At 42.3% G+C, this 22,942-nt stretch overlaps 1 protein-coding gene across 1 annotated transcript in view; it reads left to right on the plus strand.

The window, feature by feature from the left end:
- Nucleotides 1–5,060: 5,060 nt before the first annotated feature.
- The window catches only part of LOC124036500 (electrogenic sodium bicarbonate cotransporter 4-like), a 45,554-nt gene continuing 27,672 nt past the window's right edge, over nucleotides 5,061–22,942 (plus strand). The window contains 8 exon segments of the mRNA XM_046351165.1: nucleotides 5,061–5,103; nucleotides 10,786–10,889; nucleotides 10,892–11,012; nucleotides 15,642–15,771; nucleotides 16,611–16,771; nucleotides 17,318–17,473; nucleotides 17,758–17,844; nucleotides 21,287–21,342. Coding sequence (XP_046207121.1) covers nucleotides 5,067–5,103; nucleotides 10,786–10,889; nucleotides 10,892–11,012; nucleotides 15,642–15,771; nucleotides 16,611–16,771; nucleotides 17,318–17,473; nucleotides 17,758–17,844; nucleotides 21,287–21,342 — 852 coding nt within the window. The 5' untranslated portion in view covers nucleotides 5,061–5,066.

A 22,942-nucleotide genomic window follows, 5' to 3' on the forward strand; every position in this document is an offset into this window, starting at 1 on the left:
CTAGTGTTCGAAATCAGTACACCTCATTGATGGTGGAACCGGCATACAGTGTTCAATTTAATTGTAAAAAAAACTGTATAACTGACAATATAAATATGCCCTGGTCAGCTGAAGGGTATGTGTGTGAGTGAGGGAATTCCTATGGTCACATATAGAGTAATCATATCACTGTAGAAGGTTGATCAGTCAACCCCACCAGCACCCAAACCAGCCTGTGGCCCAGCCTCAATCCCAGTTGTCTGGTTAGAGAAAGAGAGTGTGAGATGAGAGGGGGGGGGGGGGCTGAGAGAGAACAACTCTTCCCCATTCCTCAGTTTGGTGTTGTCAGTAGTTCATTAGAGCTCCATTGGTACAGTAGACTATGTTTTCATTGATGCATCCCTGCAATTAACAGAAGACCTCTCTCTCTCCATTTGCTCATTGCAGGCGAGGAAACTACACCAGGTAAGCCCTCTTTGTGCATAGATTAACCTGTCCTCTGGGTCTTGTTTAGTCTGGTTCCATTTGCAGAATCAAGGCTCCCTGCTGGAGATGGCAAATAGATCCGAAACTCACACTGTCAACTACTTACTGAAATGCAGATGATGATTTCCTAAAGTCTGTATAAATTGTTGAAACTTGATGGATTGTTAAATTAATTTGGGTATTATGTTTTATCTTGTAGGCTTGGATATCCCAGCATATATATATATATATATATATATATGAACTGGCGCCTGTCAATGAATAGTCTTGTAGAGATATGGGCACAAAAATGACAGTGAAGTCTTTAAGCAGTTGATGTTTTTGAGCAAATTAATCTAAGAAGCAATGTTCTTGGGGAATAAACATAATTGGGGTACAAAACTAAATTTTGTTTAATTAACTCAATGTGTCATATCTTTGGGAAACAATATGTTTGAACAGAAAATTGTGATAACTGCTAATGTAATTTGGTTTCATGGAATTAAATTGCTGCAAACGGATTTACAATGTATTAAACACCACTTAATTTGATCTTTAAATAACAAATGAAATCAGAACTGTGAGCAGTACGGTTCCTGATACCCATACAACAGAAATGTCAGAGGGCTGGCCTTTTTTGGGTGCAGGTGTTGTTTTCAGCTAGAAACAGTATAATCTGCAAGGCAGATGTGATGTGACTATTGATTGTGCACCAAGGTGAGACGGGGGAGTGCAGTGCATGTGTGTTTAGAGAGTAGAGAGAGAAAGGGGGGATAGGGGAGAGAGAAAAGGGGGGATAGGGGAGAGAGAGAAAAGGGGGGATAGGGAGAGAGAGAAGGGGGATAGGGGAGAGAGAGAAGGGGGATAGGGGAGAGAGAGAAGGGGGATAGGGGAGAGAGAGAAAGGGGGATAAGGGAGAGAGAGAAGGGGGGATAGGGGAGAGAGAGAAAGGGGGCGATAAGGAGAGAGAGAAGGGGGATAGGGGAGAGAGAGAAAGGGGGGATAAGGGAGAGAGAGAAGGGGGGATAGGGGAGAGAGAGAAGGGGGATAGGGGAGAGAGAGAAAGGGGGGATAAGGGAGAGAGAGAAGGGGGGATAGGGGAGAGAGAGAAGGGGGGATAGGGGAGAGAGTGAAAGGGGGGGATAGGGGAGAGAGAGAAAGGGAGAGTGACAGAGAGAGAGAGAGCGAAAGAGAGAGAACCAGTGTTTGTATCAGTGTGCTGTGGCTGTTCACATTGAGTTTAAGTGCCTTTGCAGGCGGATCGATCAGGCTGTCAGAGCAGAGCGGTGATGGCCTGCAGGTCCCACTCAGCCTGTCCACTGGGTGTGAAGGACACTGATGTGACAGGACTAATTACACACACAGGAAGCCAGCAGTAACAAGAGCCACACACAGGAACCACGCAAGCTCAACACAGGCTCAACACAGCCTTAACTATCTATGGCCTTAACCAAGATTTTTCCTACTCTGCTTGCTATCCATTTGGTAGTAATTGTAGGTTGGATTGTGATATTAGCAAAGGGTGGACTCATAGTTGGTAGCAAGGCATACACAGGTGGTATAGTTTGAAAGGAAATGGATATTAACTATTGTTACCCTTTTCATGCTTGTTGATTTTGTGTTAAAGTGGAGTCAATGTAGTCAGGGGCAATTCCACAGAATGAGACGCTGAGACGCAGATATTTTACTTCAAATGTATGTCACACAAAAACCATTGATTGCAAAGTTAAACAAATCATACAACTCTATGCACAATTACTACTTTTAACAATTTCCACTGAAAATTATTCAAAAGCACATTTACTTAAAGAATAGTGCAGGTACAAAGTTTGGTAACAGAATGATGGTAAAATCTTCATCGGTGACCACGTTTTCTAAAAAACTCTGTTAAATATCTCATTTGAATCAAACTTCAAACAAATATGTCTGCAGAAAGAATGCGGTGTCAGCTATGATATGACACCTTGGGTTTGAAATAATCTCTTTTGGTTATTGAACTACAGTAGGTGAATTGATTTAACACCTGGTAACAGAATTGCGGTAACAGAATGACATCCTGGGTCCCTGATCTGTACTATACAGAAATGCATCATTATGAATGTCATTCTGTTCATGGTGATGTATCCTGAATAGCAACACAAAGGTAGAAATATGTCATATGTTGGGGTATTATTCTACACACTGGCTATTATTCTATTTTTCTTTTTCTTTTAATTTAACCTTTATTTAACTAAGACAGTCAGTTTAGGACAAATTCTTATTTAGAATGACAGCCTAGGAACAGGGGTAGAATGATAGATTTTTATCTTGTCAGCTCAGGGATTCGATCTAGCAACCTTTCGGTTACTGGCCCAAAGCTCTAATCACTAGGCTACCTGCTGCCCCAAATGAGTCTCTGCCCCCAAACAAGACCACATTTTGTTGGTCCGCACTGGACCAAACCTGTATCAATCATAGACTGATGTGTTTCACAAGTTTGGACATCACAGTAGAGAACAGTATAGCACAGCACAGCACAGCACATTATAGTAGAATAGAGTTCAGTACAGTACTCTACAGTACAGTACAGTACAATACAATACAATCAATTATACTGTTCTCTACTCTAATGTGATCGACTGTACTAAACCTTATTCTACTGTACAGTACTGTACTGTATTGCACTGACCTATCCTCTGCTATATTTTTCTTTACTCTTCTGTACTGTACTGCACTATACTGTACTGTACTGCACTATACTGTACTGTACTGCACTATACTGTACTGTACTGCACTATACTGTACTGTACTGTACTGTGTTGTCCAAACTTGTGAAGCAGACGTCTGTGATTATTTCAGATTTGGATTGACACGTCCGGTATCAGTTGGTGCTGGGTGCATGAGAGGGCAGGTTACAGTACAATATAAGGAAAGAAAGGGGACTCATGGGTAGGTGTCAGTAATAGTTGGTAGTGTTGACATTAACTGGAGAGAGAGAAGAGAAAGAGGGAGGGGTTGTTCAGAAGACAAATCATTTCTGCAGAGCTAAATCTGTGCTGATATTAGTTGGCAGGAGTCTTTACGTCAACATTGTTGTGTTCTGATATATTTCTAACACCTTTTAAGACTTTATCTGAAAGATGTTTTCTAAGACCCCCTTTTCCATCTGTTTGACCAGATATCAAATCCCATTTTTTAGGATGAAAAATAGTTAGAAAATGTAAATAAATATATATATATTTTTTTAAATAGACTCTTAGCTTTCATTTGATTTCAAATGTGTTGTGCCCCTATGAACCTCATGGGGCTTTTTACATGGAAATGCCCTCAGGCTACTTTATGAATGTATAGTTTAGTCAGTATTGTTTATGAACTTTGTGTGCCACGTTATGATGTTACCTGGGAATAGTAAGACACACAAACATGAGAAGCTGTAAGGGTTTTCCTGTGGTGAAGGAGAAGCGGACCAAAATGCAGCGTGGTGGTTATTCATGTTCTTTAATCAAGGAACTAGACATGAAATAACTAAACAAACAATAAATGTGGAAAACCTAAAACAGTCCTATCTGGTGCAAACACAGAGACAGGAACAATCACCCACAAACACAGTGAAACCCAGGCTACCTAAGTATGATTCTCAATCAGAGACAACTAATGACACCTGCCTCTGATTGAGAACCATACTAGGCCAAAACATAGAAATACCCCAAAACATAGAAAAACAAACATACACTGCCCACCCAACTCACGCCCTGACCATACTAAAATAAATACAAAACAAAGGAAATAAAGGTCAGAACGTGACTGAAGCCTAAGTATTGTGAATGGCATTACCCCATATCTAGTGGTATGTCAAAATGTCACGTGCATGAAGTACTCTGCTCATCTGTTTTAATTATTACATTTCCATTGAGTTGACCTGCCATTTAATTATTTCCACATTGATCTGTGATCCTCAGCAGCAGCAGCCTCACATGCAGGTCAATGGCTTACTGCTCAGTTGGGTCTCACACACACACACACACACACACACACACACACACACACACACACACACACACACACACACACACACACACACACACACACACACACACACACACACACACACACACACACACACACACGCACACACGCACGCACGCACACAAACACAATAGTAGCTATATAGTCAGTCACAACCATGCAAGCACTCTTCTAAGTGCATACATTATATGTGAACTGTCTCGCCCTTCAAATCCTTGACACGTTCGCTACATTCTCAGAGTCTCCCAGATATGGGAAATGTTCAGCACTCAGTCTGTACACACACTGACCTGTAATTTGTGAACATTATCATTGTATATTGCCTGGCTATCCAAACTTTTTCTCCGACCAAATGCTCACTGACAATATTTTCTTCTCCGCAATGCGTCTGAATCGGAGTACATCTCTGATGATTTCTAGAACGCAAATACATTCCAATCACTTTGATTGATCTTAGAAACCGATGGGTTGTCAACTAAGATTGTGTGAACTGTGCTAAATACACACAGTTCTTTCCCTTTCTGTCTTTCTTTTTTTCCAGGATGGACCATGAGCGAATGGGAGACCGGGGTATGGGAGACCGGGGTATGGGAGAACGGGGTATGGGAGACCGGGGTATGGGGGGCATTCACCATGGATATGATGAAGAGGAGGGTAAGTGAGACACATCACAGTACATCAGGAAACTGTCCTCGTCTACAATAGAAATACATGATGTATAATGTACAATAGACCTATCATGATGGAATAGGTCTAACAGTCTGTTGCTAACAAGAATGGACATGAGAGATTTACAGTTACAGTTTGTTTGTTTTCAATTACAGTATTGTGTAAAACAGTGGCAATTATTACTGAGTGGACTATCCTGGCTAAAATGGAATGAACTGACATTCATCATTTCAGTGTATTTAAGTATCTAATGTATCATTATGTAAATGTGCTGTTTATCTTGAAGAATGAATCATGTCCTATGTGATAATTGGCAATAACAACGATGAAAGAATAACATGATCATGATGGGCATTGGATACCATTTTATATGTGAATATGAGTGCGCATGTGTGTATGTACTTTCAGTGTGGTTCACCATGTCCTAAGCAGGCCCCTATCTATCCATTTGGCAACAGGGATGTGTGTATTTCCAGCAGGGCTGTATGTTGTTGTTCCAGCATTGATTTCTCTGTATTTAGCTTTGCACTGAGGCGGATGTCAGACTTTTCATGTTTCAAGTTTCATTAGTTGTATGTACAGGGTACACATGGTACACACCGTCCAAATAAATTATTACTTGCGGGTTCCTCCTCGACAATACAACAATAATAAAATATAAGAATACGAACATAAAGTAAATGGCTCAGTAGAATATAACAAACATTTTAGCATAAGTATAACACAGGAAGACACAATTTATAGTCCAATATTTATACTAGTATAGGGGAATCGGGGGACAAGTGTTTAAACTGTGCAGTATTATAAATCGTAACTAAGAATCTTGTGGCAGCAGTTGTGATGGATGTGTTTAACAGAAGTCCCCACAAGAATAGTACACAAACAATTTGACCAACTGGGGACATTTTGTTTGTTTGTTTTGGGTTCAGGTTAGAATTAATGTTTGTGTTATAATTAGGTTTAGGGTTAGGAGCTAGGGTTAGCTTTAGGGTTAGGAGCTAGGATTAGCTTTAGGGTTAGGAGCTAGGGTTAGCTTTAGGGTTAGGAGCTAGGTATCAAGTTTGAAGGTGAGTCCCATGTGCAGACAATGTTGAAGTAACACAAGTTTATTAATACGAACACAGGCAGGCAAAGGTACAGGATGGCAGGCAGGCTCAGGGTCAGGTCAGGCAGAGGTTGGTAATCCAGAGTAGAGGTCAAAGGTACAGGATGGCAGGCAGGCTCAGGGTCAGGTCAGGCAGAGGTTGGTAATCCAGAGTAGAGGTCAAAGGTACAGGATGGCAGGCAGGCTCAGGGTCAGGTCAGGCAGAGATTGGTAATCCAGAGTAGAGGTCAAAGGTACAGGATGGCAGGCAGGCTCAGGGTCAGGTCAGGCAGAGGTTGGTAATCCAGAGTAGAGGTCAAAGGTACCGGATGGCAGGGAGGCTCAGGGCAGGCAGAAAGGACAAAACCAGGAAAACAGGAATATAGACAAGGCAGGCAGGAGCAAGGGGAAAATGCTGGCAGGTTTGAGGAACAAAACGAACTGGAAACAGACAAACAGCGAACACAGGTATAAATACAAAGGGGATAATGGGGAAGATGGGCGACACCTGGAGGAGGGTGGAGACAATCACAAAGACAGGTGAAACAGATCAGGGCGTGACACTAGAGTTAGGTTTAAGGTTAAAGTTAGGTTTTTGGGTTAGGGTTAGGGTTATGTTTATGGTTAGGGTAAGAGTACGGGTTAGGTTAGGGTTAGGTTAGGGTTAGGTTTAGGATTAGGGGTTAGAGAAAATTGGATGTTGAATGGGACTGAATTGTGTGTCCCATTGTTAGCTGTACAAGACTGTGTGTGTGTGTGTGTGTGTGTGTGTGTGTGTGTGTGTGTGTGTGTGTGTGTGTGTGTGTGTGTGTGTGTGTGTGTGTGTGTGTGTGTGTGTGTGTGTGTGTGTGTGTGTGTGTGTGTGTGTGTGTGTGTGTGCTAAGGTGTGGAGAATCCGAGCAGTTGGTCAGTCCAGTTCAAGTGTTTAGCATTCTGATGGTTTGTAATTAGAAACAGCCTCTGAGCCTTTTGGTATGAGACCTCATGCTTCATGGCTGGGGTGTGTGTGGTCCTTGATGATTCCCTGGGACTTCCTCAGGCACCGTTACAAATATATTTCCTGGATGGGTGGGAGCACGGTCCCAGTGAGATACTTGACGAACTTCACCACACACTGTAGGGCCTTGCGGTCATGGACCGAGCAATTCCCATACCAGGCCATAATGCAACTGGTCAGTATGCTCTCGATGGTGAAGCAGTAGTATTTGGCAAGGACCCGGGGTGGAAAGCCAAAATTCTTAAGCCGCCTTAGTGGGTAAAGGTGCTGTTGAGCCCTCTTGACAAGAGTGGGGGTGTTGTTGGTCCATGTCAAGTTATCTGTGATGGGGACGCGCAGGAACTTAAAACTGCTGACTCTCTCTAATGCAGTCCCGTTGATGTGGATCAGGGCTTGTTCCCTCCTCTGCTTCCAGAACTCCTCTGTTTTGCTGATGTTGAAGGACAGGTTGTTGTCCTAGCACCGCAATGCCAGTTCACTTACCTCCTCCCTATAGGCTGACTCGTTGTTGTTGGTTATCAGTCCTACAACCGTGGTGTCATCAGAAAACTTGATGATGGAGTTGGTGTCGTGCAAAGCAACACAGTCGTGGGGGAACAGGGAGTACAGCAGAGGGCTGGGGACACACCCCTGCGGGGGGGGGGGCTGTTGCCAATCCTCACAGCTTGTGGTCTGCCCATCAGGGAGTCCAGGATCCAGGATCCAGGTGCAGAGGGCAGTGTCCAGACCCATTATTCTGAGATTGGTGATGAGCTTGGAGGAACAATGGTGTTGAATGCTGAACTGTAGTCAATTAATAGCATTCTCACATAGGTGTTCCTCTTGTCCAGGTGTATTAGGACCGTGTGAATAGCGATGGAAATGGCATCTTCCATGGATCTGTTGGAGCTGTAGGTACATTGGAGTGGGTCCAGTGTGGCTAGCATGCTGGCCTTGATGTGGTCCATGACCAGCCTCTTGAAGTACTTCATGATGCCAGTGGTGAGTGAGACGGGTGATAGTCATTTGGGCATGTCACATTGGTTTTGGGCATGGGGACAATGGTGGTGTCCTTGAAGCAAGTGGGGACTACAGCCTTGGACAAGGACAGGTTGAAGATGTCAGAGAAGATGCCCACCAGCTGGTTAACACACACCCGGCCAGGGATGCCATCTGGCCTGGTGGCTTGGTGAGTATTTCATCTTTTTAGAGTTTTCCCCATGTCAGCCTTGGAGAGTAAAAACACCTGGTCATCTGGAGCAGCTAGAACCTTCAGTGAGCACCACACATCTGGATCTGCCTTTGTAGTCCCTGATAGCCGGTAGTCTTTGTAGTCCCTGATAGCCTGTAGTCTTTGTAGTCCCTGATAGCCTGTAGTCTTTGTAGTCCCTGATAGCCTGTAGTCTTTGTAGTCCCTGATAGCCTGTAGTCTTTGTAGTCCCTGATAGCCTGTAGTCTTTGTAGTCCCTGATAGCCTGTAGTCTTTGTAGTCCCTGATAGCCTGTAGTCTTTGTAGTCCCTGATAGCCTGTAGTCTTTGTAGTCCCTGATAGCCTGTAGTCTTTGTAGTCCCTGATAGCCTGTAGTCTTTGTAGTCCCTGATAGCCTGTAGTCTTTGTAGTCCCTGATAGCCTGTAGTCTTTGTAGTCCCTGATAGTTTGTAGTCTTTGTAGTCCCTGAAAGCCTGTAGTCTTTGTAGTCCCTGAAAGCCTGTAGTCTTTGTAGTCCCTGAAAGCCTGTAGTCTTTGTAGTCCCTGATAGCCTGTAGTCTTTGCCACATGCGTCGGAATTCTGTCATTTGTTCTGCCGACATTGGATGCTGCAGTATGGGCTCTTAACATGGTACGGATTTCACCATTCATCCAGGGTTTTTGGTTTGGGTATGTACAGATTGTTATTGTTGTTACAACATCATTAACACATTCCTAATTAAGCCTGTGACTGATGATATATATTCCTCAATGTTGATGGATGAGTCCTGAGTAGACTCTTTGAACATATTCCAATCAGTATTCTCAAAACAGTCCTGCAGCATTGATTCTGCCTCTGTCACGGATGTTTGTATATACATGGTCCATCACATTGTTTCCTCTCATGAGGCAGGATACATGTTGGTGATACTTTGTTTTAAAATCTCCTGCGACAATAAAGACTGCTTCTTGGTGAGAGGATTCTTGCTGGCTAATGTCCTTGGACAGTTCGCTGAGTTCCGCCTTGATGCTTGCGGCGGTAGGTACACACTGTGATAACAACACAGGAATTCCTTCAGCATATTTTAGCATCAAAAACTCCAGGTTGGGTGACCAGGAGCTTGAGATGTTTTGTTGATGAGGATGCATACCCCTCCCCCTGCTCTTACCAGAAGCCGCCGTTCAATCCATACGGAAAATGGAAAAGCCGTCTGGTTGAATAGCAGAGCAAGTGAATTGTCCATAAGCCATGTCTCTGAAAAACAGACACAGCATTCCCTGATGTTCCTATGCGATTGAAGCCTTTCTCTGAGTTCAACATTTATTTTCCAGCGATTGGACATTAGCCATCAGAATATTAGGAAGAGGAGGCTGTGTAGACGGAACTTCTAAAAGACTGCTGAATTTGCAAGATTTTTCTTTCATTTTGATTTCGGCACAAATTAAAATATGACACTAACTTGCCCATGGCTTGATGTTTCAGCATTGTCTCAATGAAGAGTTCGGAATTCGACTAGTCACATGCGACATGCACACTCAGTTACAAGCCTGCTAGAGTTAGTGGCAGGCAGAAGAGTAATATCCACCGTCCATCCACCGGATGAAGCCTGAGCTGGAATGGGAAGCTAACTGAAGCTGGATAACTTTAGAAAACCCTGAGTAGATCTGGCTTACCCCTCAGGCCTCACATGCTAGGTTCATTTTTGGGGGGTCCTTTCGGCAAACAGCGTATTATTCAATTTAGAACGATGTTCTAATTGTGTTTTAATGTAGTTGTTGCATAAAATGAACTTGATCATGCATTGATATTCAAAAAGGAGTCCATTGCAAAGCGACAGTACAGTTGGTATCAAAGTAATGTAAAACAACACAAACGTTGACATGGTTCCTGCTGTTAGTAGCTGACAGGAAAACATGACAAAGTATGTCATGTAAGAAAAGACAATGTGCAGAAGAAGAGTAATCTTTTACATGCAAATCATTGATAAGAATGAATTTTCAACCCTGACTAAAATACTTGAGAATGGTTTATTTATTAGAGAAACAGACATGAACACTGTATCATAATTTATTCATTGTTTGTTTCAATGATTGAACGCTTATGGAAATGTCCCTTTCTGTACCAGGGATTAATGAGTGATGTGGCAGGACTCTGTGATTATGTTAGTCTGTCAAGGTTGTTGTTTGGCTTTTCTAGATATTGTAAAACTATTATTAAGCCCAGTTTAATGTCTTTTTTAGGACGTTCTGTTTCTGTAATACATGTTTGCAGTACGTTCTCCTCAATGACTGATTTAAATCATGTATGTTAATGTGACTTTACATTACGGTTTGTTTACAGGCCATTCGTCCATCTGCATTAGTGTCCCAGTAACCAACTTTGATGTTAATGTCATTTGCATTACCGTTTGTCCACAGACCAGCAGAACATCTACATCGGTGTCCCGGTGCCTCGTGGGTACAGACGGAAACGCCGGCGAAGACGTTCTGCGGGGGGCCGTGAGGCAGCAGACAAGGAGAGGGGGACAGACACTACGACCACCATAGACACCATGACCATGATGACAGAGACAGATACAGGGACCTGGAGGAGGGACTCATGGACCCACATGACCTCCAAGTTCCTCAAGACATCAACCGCACAAGTTAGTCATGGTCTGCGTGACAAATGGCACCCTATTCGCTATGTAGTGCACTACCTGGGCTTCAATCACATCACACTCCAGTGCCTATGCACCATTAAAAACCAATCACTTCACGCATCACATCACAAGTAAGTCATGATGAGTCACATGTCACTATGCTGCACTACAGGAGGGAATGGAATGAATGGTATCAAACACATGGTTTCCATTTGTTTGATTTGATTTCATTCCATTCCCTCCACAAGTCACAACTCCTGTGACGCTGGCTGCATCATAACAACTCTCAGTGACGCACGGTCCGGACAGTTGACCAAGACACTATTTCAGATTCAATAGCCAGTTGTTATTTCCCTTTTGGCGGCAGGAAGCCTAGAGGTTAAGCATGATGGGCCAGTCATTGAAAGCAAAGCCCTTGAGCAAGGCACTCAACTCTCATTTATCCTGCAAGTCCCTCCGGAAAAGAGCATCTGCTAAATTGGCTGAAATGTCAAATGTAGATAACTGCATGTGTTTTCCTGTATGAGGAAGTGGATCTGTAATGCTTACAGGAACTCAAATAAAACATACATCAGGTTTGGTTGGAATTGCATCCCTTGGCCAGAATGCTGACCTGGTTAAATTGCTCGGTGAAGCTGTGCACATCACTTTATGTGGTGTAACTGAGTTCAAAGCAGCACAGTAGTATGAATATGCAGCTGTTGTTCATCTCAGTCAGCTTGTTAGCTGGTGTAAGAGAGCATCTGCATGGCTGCAATTTTAGGAGAGGGCTGTTACACAGGAATTAAAGGAACACTATGTTTGAATATATTTGAGAGAAGAAGGAAATACAAGGTATAGTTCAGTCCCACATAAATATGTTGTTTTGTGGAACTGAACTATAAGATTAGAAGCTGTTTGAAGGTTGTGAGTCGTACCAAAGTCCCTTCAGGACAACAACATTTTGGGAGATGAAACCTTAGAAAATGCTGAATAAAGAGAATTTCGGGAAAGTGAATGAAACTGCTTACTGTAGCGACAGTCTCTCTGTCTACCCGTACCTGTCATTTTCTCACACTTTGAAAACTGTTTGTGTCAGTGTTTTTATTACAGTTGGATAAATACGTAAGGGTTTAAAAAATATACACTACCGTTCAAAGGTTTGGGGTCACTTAGAAATTTAGACATTTTTTGTCCATTAAAATAACATCAAATTGATCAGAAATACAGTGTAGACATGTTAATGTTAATGTTGTAAATGACTATTGTAGCTGGAAACGGCTGATTTTTAATGGTATATCTACATAGGCATGCAGAGGCCCATTATCAGCAACCATCACTCCTGTGTTCCAATGGCACGTTGTGTTAGCTAATCCAAGTTTATCATTTTAAAAGGCTAATTGATCATTAGAAAACCCTCTTGCAATTATGTTAGCACAGACGAAATCTGTTGTCCTGATTTAAAGAAGCAATAAAACTGGCCTTCTTTAGACTAGTTGAGTATCTTGAGCATCAGCATTTGTAGGATCAATTACAGGCTCAAAATGGCCAGAAACAAAACACTTTCTTCTGAAACTCGTCAGTCTATTCTTGTTCTGGGAAATGAAGGCTATTCCATGCAAGAAATTGCCAAGAAACTGAAGATCTCAAACAACGCTGTGTACTACTCACTTTATAGAACAGCACAAACTGTCTCTAACCAGAATAGAAAGAGGAGTGGGAGGCTCCGTTGCACAACTGAGCAAGAGGACAAGTACATTAGAGTGTCTAGTTTGAGAAACAGATGCCTCACAAGTCCTCAACTGGCAGGTTCATTAAATAGTACCTGCAAAACACCAGTCTCAAAGTCAACAGTGAAGAGTTGACTCTGGGATGCTGGCCTTCTAGGCAGAGTTGCAAAGAAAAAGCCATATCTCAGACTGGCCAATAAAAATAAAAGATTAAGATGGGCAAAAAAACACAGACACTGATCAGAGGAACTCTGCCTAGAAGGCCAGCATCCCGGAGTCGCCTCTTCACTGTTGACATTGAGACTGGTGTTTTGCAGGTACTATTTAATGAAACTGCCATTGGAACACAGGAGTGATGGTTGCTGAATATTTATTTCCCAGTCGTTGTTTTCTGCATTGGGAAAAAAGTAATATGCTCTGTCTCATTCACATGTACTGTCTTTCTACATAGAAATAGAATCACTATGATGATGGGATTCTGTTTCTATGGTCCTTCCCCATAAGCTGACAAGTGAGGTTTTTGTGGGTACTAATGTATGCAAACAGGAAATATAACAGGGATTCACTCCCGGGTTGGTTCCTGTCGATACAATGATTTAAAGCCATTGATCCATCATGGCTTTTTACAGCTCAGTGTGTAATTTATAGACTGCTCTGGTCCATCCGTCGGTTAGGTTAGAACACTGTGACCACCAGCTGCAGTGCAAAGCTCCCTTCCCTCAGCTAACTACAACCCACATATGGAGTGTGTCCCAAATGGCACCTTGTTCCCTATTTAGTGCACTACTCTTGACCATAACCCATAGGGCTCAGGTCAAAAGTAGTACACTATATAGGAAATAGAGTGTAATTTGGGACACAGGTATGGACATCTATGTCAATCTTCATGTAAATATTAGAGAAAGAAACAACAGATTTTCAAGTGAATTTATTGTGTCATACGTTTTTATGATGCTTGTATCTAAACCTAAGTAGATAGTTTTAAGATTGTTTTATTCATCAGTTGGGGTCTCTCTCAGCTACAATAGGAGGTCCTAAACCTAGAATGAAAGTGCATACTTGTATCTGTATGGGCTAATATGAGCCAATGGCCACCATACTACATACCCCTGATAGGTTCTAAGTTCTGGTACAAATCCAGTTGGACTACAGTTGGAGTCACCTCCTTGTATTTCTAGTACAAACAGTCAGTCTCTGTTGCTGGGCAACAACTAAGTCTGTTCCTCCTATTGGTGTTGTCGTGGCCCAGTTGTCGAGTCCAGAACCTTCAGTCAGATAGTCTTCAACACGTTCAGTCAGTTTTATGCATAAATTCATCGTACTTTAGCAAGGTGTCATCCATATGAACTCAAGATGTGCATTAGTTTTGCTACAGAGATCATCAAGCCCCATGTAATCAAACGCAAAACAAGCAGGGGTCTAGCCCCCCCTTTGAGGTTCTTGACAGAGCAGCCAAGGAAGTGAGAGAAGGGAAGAAGTCCATAAGAGTACAAGCAACTAGCAAGGGTGGAAAAAATAGACTGAATGACACTGAAGAGGTACAGAGACAAACAAATAAAACAAACATGTAGCTGTGTGAAAGTGAGTCTGTGGCAGAGTAGCAGAGGAACACAAGGTCTCATCTGATGACTTGGAGTCTGAGCTGTATAAAGAGAGGATGTGACAGAGTAGCAGAGGAACACAAGGTCTCATCTGATGACTTGGAGTCTGAGCTGTATAAAGAGAGGATGTGACAGAGTAGCAGAGGAACACAAGGTCTCATCTGATGACTTGGAGTCTGAGCTGTATAAAGAGAGGATGTGACAGAGTAGCAGAGGAACACAAGGTCTCATCTGATGACTTGGAGTCTGAGCTGTATAAAGAGAGGATGTGACAGAGTAGCAGAGGAACACAAGGTCTCATCTGATGACTTGGAGTCTGAGCATGATAAACACATCAAGAATCTCGTGGACCAGTTTCATGGGCTTAGTAGCCTCAAATGCAGAGAACTTGCCAATGAATTGGCAGATTGAAACATCCCTGTCCCAGATAACTGGTCAAGAGATGGAAGGGTAAGTGATATTGAATAGAGAAATCTATATCTGAATGTAGGCATACATTTAAGATCATATATCACACCCCCATTCCATTAATTAAACTTTGACCTACCAGCACCATCACCCAGTCACAGGACACCGGCACCCACTTACCCCAAGGCGGCTCCACTTACCCTGAACCAATGCTCAATTATTTCATATTTACCTGTTTCAATCTGCCAAGTTGTGCCAAGAGATCACTTTTTATGGACAAGCTATGTTGTTATTTTTTAATTAATTCAGATTATTTCCAGGGATACACAGCATCCTGAATAATAGATATCTTTGTTCGAAAAAATACTATATTTCCCTTGACGTAGTGATGCTGAATGTGTAGAATGTCTCAACACACCCCATTATCCCCTATATTGAGGTTGTAATGTGACAAGCCAGGTCGCTGAGTTAACCTAAGCATTGACTGCTCGGTGTGGAGACCAAACCCTCTGGTTATGGGTGTTCCTGTTGGATTAATAGAAATGCTGTCAAGCTCAAGATCAGATCATTACCATTTAAGTGGAATGAAAGGGGAAGACAAGTTCAACACTTTCTGATGTGTCAGCAAACCATCCCTAAATAATAATGTGTGTGAGGAATTACAACAAGCCAGTCAAATTCTTTCTTTTCGATATTAGGAAATGTGATCATCACCGTCTGCCGTTACACCATTTCTTGAAACTAATAAGTGGCTAAACTGGGAAAAGATTAAGCACGCTTAGATTTCTGACCCATAAAAGTCAAGATAAAGAAAACATCTCCAGAGTAAATATGAGTCTGACATCAGTGATGATATCGGACGTGTGTGTGTGACCGGTGTGTGTCCTGTGTGTGCGTGTGTGTGTTCATCCCAGTGTCCCCTGCAGCTGAGCGGCTGCGCTATATCCTGGGAGAGGAGGATGACATGCCCACCCCCACACTGTTCACTGAGATGGACACGCTGCAGCAGGACGGGGATGAGCTGGAGTGGAAAGAGTCTGCTAGGTGACTGCTGACCCACAGATTACACACACAGACCTACAAAATCATAACAGATTACACACACAAACCTACAGAATCATAACAGATTACACACCCAAACCTACAGAATCATAACAGATTACACACACAGACCTACAGAATCATAACAGATTACACAAGCAAACCTACAGAATCATAACAGATTACACACACAAACCTACAGAATCATAACAGATTACACACACAAACCTACAGAATCATAAGATATTACACACGCAAACCTACAGAATCATAACAGATTACTCACACAGACCTACAGAATCATAACAGATTACACACACAGACCTACAGAATCATAACAGATTACTCACACAGACCTACAGAATCATAACAGATTACACACACAGACCTACAGAATCATAACAGAAACGTACAGTAGAATCCAGCCAATGTCAAATCTGTTCATGCCAAAACAAATTCATGTCAAAACAAGTTAAATTGACAGTCTATGTTATCAACTTCTGAGTCAACTGTAGTAGAGGCTAATTTATATTTTAACATGTGCATGGTGATACCAAAATACATGCCATAAAACAAATTGTCCCATTCCTTCAGCATAGACAGATGTCATTCCAATTTTGAATGAATGAATGTTTGAGCTACTGAATGTCGTAGCTACTGAATGTCTGATGTACTGAATGTCTGATGTACTGAATGTCTGATGTACTGAATGTCTGAGTGCAGTCAGTGTTTTCAGTCAGTGTTCTAATCTAATACCAGATTCGACATTAGTCATTTTTAACTTCCAACTCATTTGACGCCTCGAACTCATGTCCTCTATCTGTCCCTGTGCTGTGGTCCAGGTGGGTGAAGTTTGAAGAGAAGGTGGAGGAGGGAGGAGAGAGGTGGAGCAAGCCCCATGTGTCCACCCTGTCCCTGCACAGTCTGTTTGAGCTGAGGACCTGTATACAGACCGGCACTGTGCTGCTTGATCTGGAGGGATACTCACTGCCACAGATAGTTGGTGAGCAACACAAACTCCTTTGTACAGAGCACTAATGCATGCCATATGTGTGATTCCTACCTAATGTTAAGACGTAGTACTGTAAAAAATGTCAAGTCTCTGTCACAATTGACAAGCAGAGGCATTTCAGCATGGTTGCCCTTCTAAGAACAGTTATCATAATGTGTACAGATGTAGGATCTTAATTTGATCACCCTATTGCATGAGAACTTTCCTGCAATACAGGAAATTTAAAACTTGTAGTGTTTTTGAGGTTTAAAAAGGCTTTGGAAGTTTGTAATTACCACTTACAAATTTCAGACTTGATTTTCCCGTACAACATTTTGTATCAACCTCTACAAAAATGTCCATGAATGATAATCTACATAATAATTCACATTTCCTGTTGCTGCAGGATTATTTTCCTGCTGTAGCAAACTGGCTCAAATGAAGACGCTAGTAGCCTTCAGTTGTTGACAAGAAAGATGTTATGGTACCAAGAAGGAAATGAAGTGATGATCGTGAGTGATTCTACACAAACAATAATAAGACCACATTCTCCTCCAGATGAAATCATTGAGCAGCAGGTAGACGAGGGCATGCTATCTCCTGACCTGAGAGAGAAGATCAGCTTTGTCCTCCTGAGGAAGCACAGGCACCAGACCAAAAAGCCCATCCACCGCTCTCTGGCTGACATGGGCAAGGCCAGCGGTGGTGGTGCCCGTGAGTGTCCCTCTGCTCTCTGGTCAAGTATGGCCGTCAGTAGCTTGAGACACATTATAGTACTTCCTAAATGTTACATTTGTATTCTACTTATATACATGAAAACATCAAATTGTATGCCCACTGCCCAGGCTGTCTTACACTTTCATTAATTGCAATTGACCACACATCTTTTCATGCAATAATCTCAGTTTTATTCAATTCAATTCAACAAACGTTATTTATCGCCAAGGGGGAATTATAATCTTGTTCAGCTGTCTTCTTTACTTGTATTCCCTCCTCAGCCCGTAGTCCAGGTGCAGCAGCCGCATTCAACCGCTCCACAGAAGACCTCCGCATGAAATCACAGCCAGGAGGCTATGGTCGTCTGCGTGAGTCTGCCTGCTCCTCTGTCTCTCTCTGTACCTCTCTCTCTGTACTTCTCTCGCTACATCTCTTTCAATTCAATTCAATTCAAAGGACTTTATTGGCATGGGAAATATATGTTGACATTGCCGAAGCAAATGGAGTAGATAAAATGCAAAAGTGAAATAAACAAAAAAATGAACAGTAAACATTACACTCGCAGAAGTTCCAAAAGAATAAAGACATTACAAATGTCATATTGTGTGTAGAGACGGATCAAGGCGCGTGCTCTGAGTTCCACATCTTTATTTTTGTGAAACTTACAAAAACAAAAGGAAACAAACTAACTCAAAAACAAGATCCCACAAAACACAGTTGGGAAATGGCTGCCTAAATATGATCCCCAATCAGAGACAACGATAAACAGCTGCCTCTGATTGGGAACCATACCAGGCCAACATAGATATAAACACACTAGATCACCCACCCTAGTCACACCCCAACCTAACCAAAATAGAGAATTGAAGGTGGTCAGGTATTCTGCCACTGTGTACTCTCTGTTTAGGGCCAAATAGCATTCTAGTTTGCTCTGTTTTTTTGTTAATTCTTTCCAATGTGTCAAGTAATTATCTTTTTGTTTTCTCATGATTTGGTTGGGTCTAATTGTGTTGCTGTCCTGGGGCTCTGTGGGCTGTGTTCGTGTTTGTGAACAGAGCCCCAGGACCAGCTTGCTTAGGGGACTCTTCTCCAGGTTCATCTCTCTGTAGGTGATGGCTTTGTTATGGAAGGTTTGGGAATCGCTTCCTTTTAGGTGGTTGAAGAATTTAACGTCTCTTTTCTGGATTTTGATAATTAGCGGGTATCAGCCTAGTTCTGATCTGCATGCATTATTTGGTGTTCAACGTTGTACACAGAATATATTTTTGCAGAAGAGTCTCAATTTGGTGTTTGTCCCATTTTGTGATTTCTTGGTTGGTGATTGGACCCCAGACATCACAACCATAAAGGGTAATGGGTTCTATAACTGATTCAAGTATTTTTAGCCAGATCCTAATTGGTATGTTGAATTTTATGTTACTTTTGATGACATAGAATGCCCTTCTTGCCTTGTCTCTCAGAAAGTTAACAGCTTTGTGGAAGTTACCTGTGGCGCTGATGTTTAGGCCAAGGTATGTATAGTTTTTTGTGTGCTCTAGAGCAACGGTGTCTAGATGGAATTTGTATTTGTGGTCCTGGGGACTGGACCTTTTTGGAACACCATTATTTTGGTCTTACTGATATTTACTGTCAGGGCCCAGATCTGGCAGAATCTGTGCATAATATCTAGGTGTTGCTCTAGGCCCTCCTTGGTTGGTGACAGAAGCACCAGATCATCAGCAAACAGTAGACATTTGACTTCAGATTCTAGTAGGGTGAGGCCATGTGCTGCAGAATTTTCTAGTGCCCTCGCCAACTCGTTGATATTTATGTTGAAGAGGGTGGGGCTTAAGCTGCATCCCTGTCTCACCCCACGGCCCCGTGGGAAGTGTGTTTTTTGTCTATTTTAACCGCACACTTGTTGTTTGTGTACATGGATTTTATAATGTCGTATGTTTTACCCCCAACACCACTTTCCATCAATTTGTATAGCAGACCCTCATGCCAAATTGAGTCAAAGTCTTTTTTGAAATCAACAAAGCACGAGACTTTGCCTTTGTTTTGGTTTGTTTGTTTGTCAATTAGGGTGTACAGGGTGAATACATAGTCTGTTGTATGGTAATTTGGTAAAAAGCTGAGGAAATGTACGAGTCTGATGTTAATGATAATGCAGAGGATTTTTCCAAGATTGCTGTTGACGCATATCCCATGGTAGTTATTGGGGTCAAATCTGTCTTCACTTTTGTGAATTGGGGTGATCAGTCCTTGGTTCCAAATATTGGGGTTGATGCCAGAGCTAAGGATGATGTTAAATAGTTTTAGTATAGCCAAATGGAATTTGTTGTCTGTATATTTGATCATTTCATTGAGGATACCATCAACACCACAGGCCTTTTTGGGTTGGAGGGTTTTTATTTGGTCCTGTAGCTCATTCAAGGTAATTGGAGACTCCAGTGGGTTCTGGTAGTCTTTATTTGATTCTAAGATATGTATTTGATCATGTATATGTTTTGCTCTTTGTTCTTTGTTATATAGCCAAAAAGATTGGAGAAGTGGTTAACCCATACATCTCCATTTTGGATAGATACATCTTCCTGTTGTTGTTTTTCTCTCTGCACCTCTCTTTCACTCTCTCTGTACCTCTCTCTATCTCTCTCTCTCTCTGTACATCTCTCTCTCCGTACATCTCTCTCTCTCTCTCTCTCTCTCTCTCTCTCTCTCTCTCTCTCTCTCTCTCTCTCTCTCTCTCTCTCTCTCTCTCTCTCTGTACCTCTCTCTATCTCTCTCTCTCTCTCTGTCCCTCTCTCTCTCTCTCTCTCTCTCTCTCTCTCTCTCTCTCTCTCTCTCTCTCTCTGTACATCTCTCTCTCTCTGTACATCTCTCTCTCTCTCTCTCTCTCTCTCTCTCTCTCTCTCTCTGTACATCTCTCTCTCTCTCTCTCTCTCTCTCTCTCTCTCTGTCTCTCTCTCTCTCTCTCTCTCTCTCTCTCTCTCTCTCTGTACATCTCTCTCTCTCTCTCTCTCTGTACATCTCTCTCTCTCTCTCTCTCTGTACATCTCTCTCTCTCTCTCTGTACCTCTCTCTCTCTCTGTACATCTCTCTCTCTCTGTACATCTCTCTGTACATCTCTCTCTCTCTCTGTACCTCTCTATCTCTCTCTCTCTCTGTACATCTCTCTCTCTCTGTCCTCTCTCTCTCTGTACATCTCTCTCTATATACCTCTCTCTCTCTCTCTCTGTCCTCTATCTCTCTCTCTCTCTCTCTCTCTCTCTCTCTGTACATCTCTCTCTCTCTCTCTCTCTCTCTCTCTCTGTACCTCTCTCTCTCTGTACATCTCTCTGTCCTCTCTCTCTGTACCTCTCTCTCTCTCTGTCTCTCTCTCTCTCTCTCTCTGTACAACTCTCTCTCTATATACTCTCTCTCTCTCTCTCTCTCTCTCACTCTCTCTGTACATCTCTCTCTCTCTGTACCTCTCTCTTTCTGTTTATATCTCTATCTCTATGTACCTCTCACTGCTTTCTTCATCTCTCTAGAGCCTGTTTGTCTCTCTTTCTCTCTTTCTTTCACCCACTCTTCCTTTGACTTCTTTTATCACTTCTAAATATCCAATTATTTCCCTGTCTTTTCAGATGTGTTTAAAGCTCTAGAATACTAGACAATATATAATAATATGTACTATACTAGACAATATTTAATCGTCTTCATGGCATGAACTCATTTCATTTGAAGAAGAAAAAACTGAACAAAAAATGATTTGCACATTTTTCATTGATAATTAGAACCCTCTCCATATCCTAAGCAATTGTTTATATGTACTGTGTTGTTTTGCAGGTCATGCCCAAAGTAGGAGCATGAATGACATTTCAGACACTCCGAGCACAGACCAGGTGACCCACTAATATAACATTACAACTCATCAGGCTCAATTCAATCAAACATTGTCCTTGCACAGAGAAATGACTGGTTTTACTGAATTATTGTCATAATACAATGTATATTTATTTCATGTAGGTTAATCTAGGTTAGTTAGGGATGATGTTAGTTTTCTGCAAAGCTGTTTGATTGAATTGCAACCAGAGTGTTTTTAATGCAGGAATGAATGTTTCTTATTTTGTAATAGCACAACATGTTGAGTGTGTACTCCAGGTGAACACTATGATCCCTTATTGATGTCACTTGTTCAATCCACTTCAATCAGTGTAGATGAAGGGAAGGAGACAACTGAGACATGTATTGTGTATGTGTGCCATTCAGAGGGTGAATGGACAAGACAAAAGATTGAACTTCCTTTGAATGGGGTATGGTAGTAGGTGCCAGGGGCACTGTTTTGTGTCAAGAACTGCAATGCTGCTGGGTTTTTCCCGTTCAGCAGTTTCCAGTGTGTATCAAACCACCCAAAGGACATCCAGCCCACTTGACACAACTGTGGGAAGCATTGGAGTCAACATGGGCCAGCATCGCTGTGGAACGCTTTCGACACTTTGAAGAGTCCATGCACGATGAATTGAGGCTCTTCTGAGGGCAAAATATAGTCAATATTAGGAAGGTGGTCCTAATGTTTGCTATAATGAGTGTATATGTGTGCTTGTACATGACATATAGTGTATTAAATAACATTTAACCCGTAATCTAATGTTACTTTCTGTACATATGCAGTAGAGGATTTGGATTACAGTTGTGTTTCATTGTTGCCAGGGGAGCCCGATGGAAACAGTGTTGTTATAATTAAATCTTGGATTGTGTTTGTTTTAGTGTTCGTGTCACAGAGTTATCTGGGGAGCAGGCGGGCATACAACTCAGTGTTGTCTAAGGATGATTTAACAGTAGCATTTAAACCCAGTGAGAAATACAGCCCCTCCCTGAATGATTGGTCAGGTGTATTGTGCTGAGCATTGGGTTGAAACAGTTGCCTCTGCCAAGTTTATGCCAAAATAATTGTCTTGAGATAATGTGCTGGACAAATATGCCATGTTTAACTCAGTAGACACATCAATGAATACATCTCTGGGTACTTGACCGTTCCTGTATCTGTTTGGCCAGCGTAAAGCAGAACCAGGCTGATTTCCAGGCTATGCCAATCTACCCTCACTGATTAGGGGAAGGGGGATAACTAGTCAGTTGTACAACTGAATGCATGCAACTGAAATATGTCCTCCGCATTTAACCCAACCCCTCTGAATCAGAGAGGTGCGGGGGGCTGCCTTAAATCAACATCCACGTCTTCGGCACGCGGGAAACTGTCTTGCTCAGGGGCAGAATCACAGATCTTTACTTTGTCAGCTCGGGGATTTGATCCAGCAACGTTTTGGTTACTGACGCACCGCTCTAACCACTATTATTCTCTGGTTGAGTGGTTTTTACTTAACGTAGTCGCAGGGGCATGTTTGAATCAACATTAGGTCACATGTGCCAGTTTGCTAGTGATAGTCCACGTGTTGTGTGTGTCGCTGGCAATGGCCTCCGTAGATGAGCTGACATAGCCCGTGA

The sequence above is a fragment of the Oncorhynchus gorbuscha genome, linkage group LG05 (genome assembly GCF_021184085.1).
Source record: "Oncorhynchus gorbuscha isolate QuinsamMale2020 ecotype Even-year linkage group LG05, OgorEven_v1.0, whole genome shotgun sequence".
In the NCBI taxonomy this organism is placed as follows: Eukaryota; Metazoa; Chordata; class Actinopteri; order Salmoniformes; family Salmonidae; genus Oncorhynchus; species Oncorhynchus gorbuscha.